At 39.9% G+C, this 11,041-nt stretch overlaps 1 protein-coding gene across 2 annotated transcripts; it reads left to right on the top strand.

The window, feature by feature from the left end:
• Positions 1-1,049: 1,049 nt before the first annotated feature.
• On the top strand, positions 1,050-9,458 carry PLAU (plasminogen activator, urokinase). 2 transcript variants are annotated; one of them, XM_058841943.1, is made up of 11 exons: positions 1,050-1,070; positions 2,630-2,740; positions 3,306-3,357; positions 3,532-3,636; positions 4,146-4,311; positions 4,580-4,665; positions 4,781-4,970; positions 5,600-5,754; positions 6,692-6,832; positions 7,398-7,546; positions 8,386-9,458. In XM_058841943.1, exons 2-11 carry the CDS (start codon positions 2,681-2,683, stop codon positions 8,578-8,580), a joined length of 1,299 nt encoding a protein of 432 aa, XP_058697926.1. In that variant the 5' UTR covers positions 1,050-1,070; positions 2,630-2,680; the 3' UTR covers positions 8,581-9,458. The 2 variants fall into 2 exon arrangements, with proteins under 2 accessions (XP_058697926.1, XP_058697925.1); XM_058841942.1 differs by lacking the exon at positions 1,050-1,070 and adding an exon at positions 1,097-1,208.
• The last annotated feature ends 1,583 nt before the right edge of the window (positions 9,459-11,041 follow it).

The raw sequence follows: 11,041 nt of genomic DNA, 5'->3' as shown, positions 1-11,041 counted from the left end.
GCTCTTCATGAGCTACACAGCCTGTGGAGACCTACCTCAACTTAGTCACCTGCACTACCTGAAGCTAAACCCTATGAATACACCCACAAATATTATATACTGGTTTGCTGTTATTCACTGCATTGCTATAACATTGCATAAATGTGAACAAAATCACATTTAACTGGGCCAGGAAAGGCTATCTGTTGTGCTGGGTCTGCATTCTTAGACATCTGTCACTTCAAATCTCCATCCTGACCTCATGAAATCAGCTGCTTTGAATACTTCTTTGGGAGACAGAAATTCTAGGAAAACCACTACCACTTTCTCACAGACAGAAGATTGCTCAGGGCCAAGGGACCGTAAGCAATTTGGAGGAGATGAGTTTAGCCCCCGCCGTAAGCCCCGTGTCCCTACAGATTCCAGCTGGCCCGAGAAGTGCACCCTACTCGCCCCAGTGCCCTGCGTTTCAGCTGCAGACAGCTCTCTGCAAACACACCCAGCGCTTCAAGCACACATTCTGACCCAATACTCCCTCCCAGCGGGCTGTGTTTAACCCACACCTGAAAGAATTTAATCCTCTATTAATTAAGAGATCACTTGCGCTTCTCTCATTATGGGTAGCACCATATGAATAAAATACACATTTGCTCGTATCTCCAGGCATGCTTCATTCTGTGTTTATTCCTAATGCATATATACATACAGGTTGTCACTGTTATCATTCTGTCATATCTCCAGGCACGTTCCTAGTCATTCCTTTCATAGCTCTCACTCATATTTCTCTTTTGTTTTTATAAATGTCCCTAAGGAATTGCTGAGCGCCGCGGGGAAACCAAGGAGCCCCTTTCAGAAATCTTGCCCCGTACAAAGCCGCTTGTTCGCGTGACCGTACCCCCCTTCCCCGAAACCAAAAAGCGGCATAAACCTTTTCCTCCTTGAGTCAGCTTTGTTTGCGGCGCGGTGGGGCCGAGGGGCGGTGCGGAGCCTCCCCGGGGCGGCAGCGGCGGCGGCCCCGCCCCGGCTCGGCCTTTATAGAGCCCGGGCCGCGCTGCGCCCCGGCAGCCGCCGCAGCTCCGCCAGCCCCGCCGGTAAGTGCCGTGCCTTTGAGAGCCTCTCGGCAGCTGCAGCCATCGCTGCCGCCTCTAAATCGATCGGGACGAAGCGATTGCTCCTTAAAATTACATTGAAATTTTAAAAAAAGCTATTGCGCTGCAGTAGCGGGGAAGGTCAGTTCTAGTTGCCACAGTATGTCAGAATTTTTAAAGGAATCAGCAGTACTGCTGTTTGTGGTGTGCAGGCTGGGCCTGGGAAACTAACTGTCGTACCAGAGAATTAATTACTTGCATTGCTGCCGAAAATGCTAAAAATAATTGCCATAATAATACTTAAGGGAAGTATATCTGCTGAAATTTCATCTGAATCTGAAAAGCATGCACAGCCAGGTACCTGAGGCATGATTTGCTTGTTTGCATTATGACACCTGCTTACAAGCAAATGTTGCATCTGCATTAGCATTTTCATTTGTATAATGTCTATTTTCCAAAAGAATCTAGAGATCTTCTCCATACAGTGTTTTGGTTCACACCACTGAGTGTGTGAACTTAATGTGTGTTTGGGGTGTTCAGTAATGAGTTATAGAGCACTTGTACTCCATTTCTTCTATATAAAGTCAAACTGGAAGGTGCAATCCACATATCAGTAGGTACTCAGTCTGCAGGACCAAAACTGGAATTAGTCCATTATAGAAACCTGAAGCAGGTACAGTGTGGAGCAGGTCTTGAGCACCAGCTCAGTTCTGTACATCCTCTTCTACTGCATTGCTTTTTTTTTTTTTTTTTTTTTGCTATTGCAAATGTAACTGAGATTTCCATGGAATCTTTTAAAAATCAAGTTTTACAGTTTCCTAAAAGTGAGAATGCTTAAAAATATTCTCATGACTTACATTGCAATTTAGAAAAGAGAAAAAGATATATGGGATTTTATTGTACCCCCATTGTTATTGCAAGAAAATTATTTGCCATTGATTGCAAGATTGCTATACATGCTTGGCCACAGGATCCAGCTGCATATAAGAAATCAAGACAGAATATGTTGTAAGCCTCTAATACTGTAAATTAGTGAGGCAACATCACTGGCAGACTTCAAAGAGTTGGCAGTGGTCAGAGGCACTCGGTCAGGTAGCCAGATGTACTGGAGTGCTAAGATGTAGCTGATAACTACAGAGGTACTGAAAAAAGGAGCTTTCTCTTTCAGACCCTGAAGTTGCATGCTCAATGCTTTCCTTGAAGGTAGTAATGGTCAGTTAAATAGGTACAGACAGTTAGGCAGCAGCTAAATACATCTGCCAATTTCCAACTTTCAGCCCATACTGCAAAAGTGGAATTCTGATTTTTCCAACTTCTTTCCCTGCTTCGTTTACACTCTTAAAAAAAGATCAGGTTGTATTGCTGCCTGTACAAAAAGGCTTTAAAGTATAACCTCTGATTTAATATATATAAACAATAAGCACATATCCTGCTGCAAGTAAATGCTTAACTCTTCAACAAGTTCTGTTGTAATTTATTCTGAAACCAGCTGAAGACAATAGAAGCAAGAAAGCTGATGCTGCAAGCTACAGCATGACACTAAATTCCTCTTTTATTTTCAGAATCAAGTAATTCAGATAGAAGAAGAACAAAGGGAGAAGTTAACTAACAGCATGAAGTTACTCCTCTTCATCACCATAACCTTGGGCACACTTGTCACGGGACTAGAGTCTGTAAGTTTTCAGTATATCAGAAGCCTAATTTTATTTCATGGAGAATGGCATACCCAGTCTACAAAGCAGAGGGGATATCTTGAAGGACAGAACAAGAATCAATTGCTGAATAAATTTTCTGGGTTTTGTTCTGTGGCACAAATGTGAAGCACCAAGGTCACCAAAATGAATGTTTTCTTTGCTGCACTGCTTGGTGTAGAGGGTGAGGTTGCCTTCCTTGTTTTAGGAACAGTGACCATTAAGAGCTGCTTAGGTTCTTACAGCATAAATAATTGCATTGTTGACCTGATGCAGTGGCACAGCTCAGTGGGGCTTTCCTGAGCTTGGGTTTTTTTGGTAGTTTTTAGTTTGCATGACATGGGATTGGTTTTCCTTCCCCATTCTGTTTTGCTTAGGGTTCCACTTCTCATTCATATCCAGATTCCACAGAGCAGGTTCAGCAGGTAGCTACATGCAAAAACTTAAACTGTTGTAGGTATGCAGTAGGGAACAGAGTAGGGAAAAGGTGATCAAACCACATAAAAGGAGCTGCCTCCTTATAAATCCTTTTTTTCTTTTCCTGTAGATTTATAGCTGGAAGTACTACAAGCTATATAAACGCAGATCAGAACACAAGGGTAAGCATTTGCCTGTTCTATTTGAACCTGAAAAGAACTTATCCTGTACTTTTGCTTTCATACAAGAAGGAAGACCCTTAATGACACTGAAACACCTAAAACTTAAATTTCAATTACATTTCATATCTGCATTCATATGTTCTGCCTATAATTAGTGATGTCTTTTACTTACAGAATGCTCTTGTTTGAATGGAGGAACGTGCATTACCTATTACCTCTTTAGTGGAATTGGTCGTTGCATATGTCCAGATGGATACACTGGGATTCACTGTGAGCTAGGTAGAGTATCTGTCTTCCTTAATGCTAACTAAATTGATTGGAAAGGTCTAAAAGATAGTCAAAGAATTAATATGCAATGCCAAGTGAAAGTATTGCCTAGAAACATGACTGGATAGTCTTCAGCAGTTTATGCTAACAGACTAAATGAGGAGAAGCAAGTAAATGTTGGTGCCGCGATCTCTAGTTCTTGTCCCTGCCTCCTAAACCTTACTTTTTAGTTTGGGGTGGAAAAAATTAACTAGTTTGAGTGTTCAGAAGCAGAAGAACTTATCAGATGTTGAAGTTCACTTAAACTGTTAAAGAATTAATATGTGCACTTTAAAGTATAAGATACCTGATGTTCAAAATCCATACAGAGCAAATTTAATAACAATATCTAGTCAGTCTAGATTTTGCATCTCTTTTTGAGTGTAATGCAAGAACTTTTTTCATTGGAAGGATTTGTTCATGTCTGTCACAGAACAATTATAAACATGAACATGCTGCTAATAAAATATATATTTTCTCAGACACTGACAGCACATGCTATACTGAAAATGGAGAGGACTACAGAGGGATGGCAACAGAAGACAAATGTCTGCCATGGAACCTGCCCTCACTAATCAGGAGGGGTCATTACCATGCTTACTCAGAGAATGCTTTGCAGCTTGGGCTGGGCAAGCACAGCTACTGCAGGTAAGGAAAGCATCATTCCTCCTGTGATAAATTCTATTCTATATTCTAGAACTGGAGGTGCTTCAGTGAGAAGCATGTTTTTAAAAAATAACATTATGGAGCTGAATGATTGATTAAAAATTTGAAAAGTGACTTTCCAAAGCACCTTTTTCCCCTGGCATATCTTGCAACAAAATATTTTGGTTTTTTTTCAGAAGACCTGAAATTTTAAGATACTGTGACTTTTTAGAACTGTCTTTATGAAAACACCACCTTTTTTTCCTTTTAGGAACCCAAATGGAAGGAACAAGCCCTGGTGTTACACCAAAAGGGGATCTGTCATTCAAGAAACACCTTGCAACATAGAGAAGTGTGGTAAGTGATATTAGTTTCAACACAATTGGTGGTTTGTTTGTTTAATTTTATTTGTAATAGCACAAGGTTGGACTATATTTGTAAGAACATCTGAACAAAACTTTTCTTTTCACAGGGCCTACATGTGGTCAAAGGAGTATCAGCAAGAGCTTCAAGATTGTTGGTGGTAGTCGGGCAGAGGTTGAGTCTCAGCCTTGGATAGCTGGCATCTTCCAAACCATAAGGGGAATGGACCACTTCCTGTGCGGCGGCAGCCTCATCGACCCTTGCTGGGTGCTCACAGCAGCGCACTGTTTCCACACTCCGTGAGTTTCCAGCTCCATGGGCTACTTATTTGCAACTTTATTCAACTGATTTCTTGGTGCAATGCTCCCTGAGCAGCCCATTGGAATGCACCACAGTAAGAATGTCCCTTTGATTGAACAAAACAAGAGCGGCAAAAGAAACATTAAACCTCTGGGAGCCCATATCTAGAAGAAGGAGCTAGCAAGATGTGGACAGTTGGGTGGGATGAAGTTGAAACAACTTAGTGTATATTGGTGCTAGGTTTTCATTTTTACCTTATTAGCCATTCCCCAAGCTTCACAATTGTACAGAGGGTGATGAGCTGTGCAATACATCTATGAGTGGGTTTTGTTGACTTTTCTGTGGAAAGCTGATCCTTTTGGCATCCTGCAGAGGATTCTTAATGCCAACGCCTTGCATTAGTAGCTGCTAGTTACCCATGTTTTGAAATGTCTGAACATCTGTCTTAATCCCTTCAAATGGAAGATCAGGATGCATTCCTTCAGAATATTGGATCAACTTTCAAAGCTGACTAAATTTTACTTATCAGCATCAATATAAATATGAAACAGAACTGGGACTGGATCTCAGCTGTTGACTTTACTCTCAGAAATCACTGGTCTTCATCAATCTCTCTATTCTCACTCAGGTCAAAAAGACCAATAAACAAATCTGTCTACAAAGTCTTCCTTGGAAAGTCCATACTGAATGTCACTGATGATAAGGAACAAGTATTCATGGTTGATGAGATCATCTCTCACCCTGACTTTACAGATGACACAGGTGGCAATGAGAATGATATTGGTAAGTGTCATCTTAATAAGAGCTTTTAAAACACTGGGAAAGGTGAAGGCTCCATAATCGTGGTATACATCTAAAAGAAGTAGACCCAGAGATGGGAAGAAGGGGAACAGGAACAGCCTGAAAACTAGGCCTATGCTGACAGTTTTTGCACTTGTATAAGTTTTGGTTGTGGTACATACCAGATGCATTACCTGGCACGCAGTCTCAGGACCTGTGGAAGATACGGCTTTTCCATAAGTGCTGGTGGCAGTGTTCCATTTCTGCTGTTTTATTATGTGTCTAGAGATCACACTGTATGTATAGTAACTGATGAAAAAAATGCATGCAGTGTAGGTTTTATCATATAGCATGGGAATGTCATATCAGGCTCCTCATTAGCTGAAGGTTATCCTGAATTAATTCAGACTTTATTTATAAAAGTCTGGGTTTCACAAGCCTATTCCTAAAGCAACTACTTCAGAGATGTTTTTTTTTCAACTTGCACAGAACAGACTTGCCACTCTTGCACTTGACTTTTAGAACTCTATCACCCCTTCCAGATTAGTCCTTCTGCTGCTAAAATAAAGAATATCCAAGAATATCTTTGTGAGCCATTCAGGGTAGTGGGTGCCACCCTCTACAGCCAGTCAGAAAATTGATGTTTTAAAACATCTAAAGATACTCTTGCAGAAGACTCTTTTGCCTGAGCTATCAGCCCCTATCCTTTGAGGAAGCAAGTTCAAGTTGGAACATTTGTCAGTTTTAGTGTTGAGAAACTTATGTTGTTGTTCTTAAGTAATGATTCATTCCAAAAGCAATGAGGGGAGCCTTGTGTAAGCAGAAGTAAATATAATTGCAACTATTCCCATTAACTATACCAAATACTTCTATTGTCAGAACTTGAGAATAAAAACTTGCTTTACATATCTAACTATATCTTTTCTGACTTGGTTCATAGCTTTGATAAGGATAAGGACAACTTCTGGACAGTGTGCAAGAGAATCCAAGTATGTCAAAACAGTCTGCTTGCCAGAGAGGAACCTTTACTTGAAGGAGAATACCCACTGTGAAATAGCTGGCTATGGAAAACAAGATTTTTGTAAGTGAATGACTTCTCTTCCCAAAGTTGATCTTCCACAATGGTGGGAATATGATGATTTTTATACCATGATCATTGAAGTATTGAAAAAAGATTCCTCTCTATTGTATGTACTCCATGTGAATCTCTTGAAGATGGCCTTTGCTATCATCTTCTCTAGTTGTCTATGGAATTTCCTATCTGATGCTTCTCTCACTCGTCAACCATACAAAGTAAGCCAAGATGTAGACCACAATTTTTATCATTCCTGATGTGATGAGGAGCAGAAAAAAATTAAAGCCATGTGGGAGGATTAGTAAAGGATTGTATTTGTGCAGAATTTCCATCAAAAATTACTGAATTCTTCCTCTCTAAAAATGAAACTGTTTTGTATTTGGAACATTTGTTTTTCTCTTTGAAACTTATTAACAGTAAAAGTAAATCAATACTTCATAAGGTGGAAGTAAGAACCTCAATGGAGAATTGAAATGGTTAAGCTAATTTAAATGCAGAGATTGTTATGGAGGGTTTCTTGCTTCTTTTTGTGTCTTGGAGGATGAAAATAATGAAATACTCTTTTTTGCAGATGACATCTTCTATGCTCAAAGACTGATGTCAGCCACTGTGAACTTAATATCACAGAGAAAATGCAAATATGAATACTATGACAATGTTAGAGTTACTGACAACATGGTCTGTGCTGGGGATCCCATGTGGCAGATTGATGCCTGCAAGGTAAAATTGGTTTGGTTTATTTTAAAATTTCTAATACATGCATACTACTACATGGATCAGTCAGCGGCATTTTAAAATTCTACTAATCACAAGAGTATGTAATGTAACTGGAAATTACTGTGTCAGGTGGATATAGTAATGACCTGTAGTGTGGCTGGACATCTGGAATAAAGTTGGGACCCAGAGTTAGGTTTTGCCCTCTCCAGGCCTTCCTTTGGAGGTGCAAGAAATGCAGTATCTTAGCCACTGTTTTTCCTCAAGGCCTTATTTTCAGTCTATTCAAGCAATAACCAACAGATATCCATCAGAGCTGTATAGCAACTGTTCTAATCTCAGCTTGCACAATTAACTGTGGCTTTGCAAGCATAGATTACAGGGGACACTGAGCTCCTCCAGGTTCATCAAAACTAGATTTATTTCCCTGTACCTTAATGGGCAGGGTGGCCATAGGAGCCACTGAAAAGAACAAGTGTCCTCAAGTGTAAAAGTACCTTATGCACAGGGAGACAGTTGATTCTGTGATGAAGAATTGGGCATGCTGGCCTTCACCTTGTAGCACTAGTCTAATATCTGTGCTTATAAAGTTAGGGTGGGGATGGAGGGTTGTTTTCCAATGTTACTATTTTCCTGGTATCCTAATAGGGGGAAGTAGAGAACTCCTCAGCTTTAGAGTGTTCAAGTCACAGCAAATGCCAAACCTTCTGTTCCATCTAAGCAATGTTCTCAAAGATCTAAGCTTTAGCTCACAGGTTCTTACTAGCTTGCTTAACTCTAGAAAAGCAATAATCACAGGCTCCATCTGTAGAAAATGACCTAATATGTTCTCTTTCTGTTGTCAGGGAGATTCCGGTGGCCCCATGGTCTGTGAGCACAATGGCAGGATGATGGTTTATGGGATTGTCAGCTGGGGAGATGGCTGTGCAAAGGAAAACAAGCCTGGTGTTTACACCAGAGTTACTCAATACCTTAACTGGATTGACTCCAGCATGAATGGGTTAGTTGCCAAGAGTCGTTTTCTTCCTGAACCAAAGTGACCTTTTTTCTACAGCTGGACTGAAATGAACAAAATTCAGCCTAAACTGACACCAGGACAGTGAGGACCTGAATGTCATAAGAGGCTTTCATTTTGAATGCGTGTGTGTTCAGTCACTCACATCAGTGCTCCTGAGGCATGAGGCAGAGAGATGGTTGATATATTATCTTACTACTCTGAATTTCCTGTAAACCACTCAGTGGGAAGCTAAAATATTTAACATTTAAATGAGTATTCCCATACACAATACTATGCATAGCAAGTTAGCTGTCTATTTCATTTATGAACCAGCATTTGCTCTGGAAATATTGATACAGTTTCAACTTACTAAACTCAAGCATTCATTTTCTACATAAACTGAGTCTAAAATCTCCCCTTGTTGTACTGAATAATACTAACTCTCAAGTCCCACAGACCTAAGCTGTTAAGACCAGTACTGAGGGAGTGATCAGACTTGGCACCAAGAAGTGGAAAAAAAAGTAGTAGCTGAGTCAGCATTACAAACTCTTAATGTATTTCACTTAAGAACTGTGCTGCAAGAAGGCAAATTGGAAACTTGCTGGACTTCAGGTCACATGTGAAGGTGTGTAGGTCCCCTGGGAAGTCTGATTATGCAACCTGTCTACATGTACCTATGCACCCTGGAGAAGATTTAAGGACTTTGCATTTGTTGAATGCTGCAGGCATCAAAAGTCAGAAATTTCTTTCCATTCATTTTACTGAGATTATATGGAAGTGATTTTTTTTTTTTGTCTCCAGGACTTAGTCTGGGTTTATTTTTAAACTTGTCTTTGTTTTGTAGATTTGAATTATTTGTATGAGGGCTGGAACCTCAAGCTTTATTTAATTATTTTTACTGTGTTTAATTTATTGTTTGTATTACGGATGTTAAATATCATTAAAAAAAAAACTTCTTATGTGTTGTTTCTCTTCTCTTAAAAAATAGAAGGGTATGACTCAAGAGGATTGTCATTATTAAGTCCTAATCTGACTGTAATCTTCCTTAGTAAAACATAAATATTTGAACTTCCTGATTAGTGAAGTATTTGACATGCATAAGGTAAATGCTTTTTTCAAAAAGCACACAGGTGTTTGTGAAAAGAATACTACAGTTGTAGCTTGGTGTAATCTGGTTACACTGGTGATGGAATTATAGGAAGAAGAATCTTGATGAAGTCTGGTCCTTGAGACTTAAGACTGAACTAGGTAACACCTCCACTCTGTGTAGTGCTATTAAGTCATGTGCCCTTATACTTCAGTCCCCTTTCTATAAAATGGGTGGGGCAGTACTTCCCTTTTCCCACAGCTCTGCCTGGCAGAGTTGACAGGAGTGAGAGTTAACAACTGTGTGACTGTACTGTGACTAATGCCCTGACATGCCGGTGCTGGACAGGGACATCAAGCACTACTGAAACATGTGATGATTGCTGGATTGCAAACCATTTTGTAGTTGGGGTCTGCAAACAAATTTTTTAGGAGAGTCAACCTCTGCCTGTGGTAGAGCTATTTGGGGAAAGTTTGTGGACTCCTGATTAAAGTTTGTGCAGGGAGTTAGTTACAATTGCACTTTTTCTGGGGAATGAGTTAAGAGATCACATGCGAGAGACCTGGAGACAGAGAAGAAAACACCTCTTTACTGCTTCTTTTGACAGCAAGTACCAGGACTGATTGACCAGTGCTGGCAGAGAATACTTCCTTCATGCCCAAAGTAAGCAATGGGTAATACTGTTTTAGACAAAAATATATTAGGATTTAAGCATCTTTTGGCATGCTACAAATTTCTTACTTCAGTATTCTACTTTAATATTTATTAAATTACTTAACTCGGTGAATCCCCAACAGGTGGAGACTTATAAGTACCTTCATGGCAATTGCATATGATTTTCATTACAATGAACAGCACATTTGTCATCAACTTCTCTATGGTCTTTCTATACAGAGATATAATTTGAATTTCAACTTATTTGCATCATTACGAATGAAAAAGGAGTGATAAATAGAATGTGCATTTAGATACTCCTTCAGTTTGAAGTCTAGGCAAAGTATAAATAAAGACAGGATCTTGAAAGCAGCTGTTTGGGTGTGCAATCTTATTTGTTCTTTAGTTTATATTGGGTAAGTTATTCTAACCAAAAATAACTCTTTAGATGAACATACACTATACATACAGCTCTGCACTGTCTGCTATCCCATTTTATATAAGTCTCTTTTAATGTTCTCTGCATGCTCTGGCCCCACAGTCTCAGATACCTGGCTAGTTATTAGAGCCTGGAAAAATGAAGGGCAAAGATGCAAGCACAGATTTGCAAAACTTCCTCTTTCTGCAACAGCATCCACAGGAACTATTGTCTTTTCATGTCAGAGAGACTGAGCAGGTGTTGATCCAGGTTGAGGTGCTGCTGAAGATGGAGAGAAAGCCTAGAGAACTGTGCATGGAGGCTGGCAAACACCCCTGCAGAATG

Source organism: Poecile atricapillus, chromosome 6 (assembly GCF_030490865.1).
Source record: "Poecile atricapillus isolate bPoeAtr1 chromosome 6, bPoeAtr1.hap1, whole genome shotgun sequence".
Lineage (NCBI taxonomy): Eukaryota > Metazoa > Chordata > Aves > Passeriformes > Paridae > Poecile > Poecile atricapillus.
The sequence above is the reverse complement of the archived record's forward strand: the minus strand, read 5'-3'. Positions and strand labels throughout refer to the sequence as shown.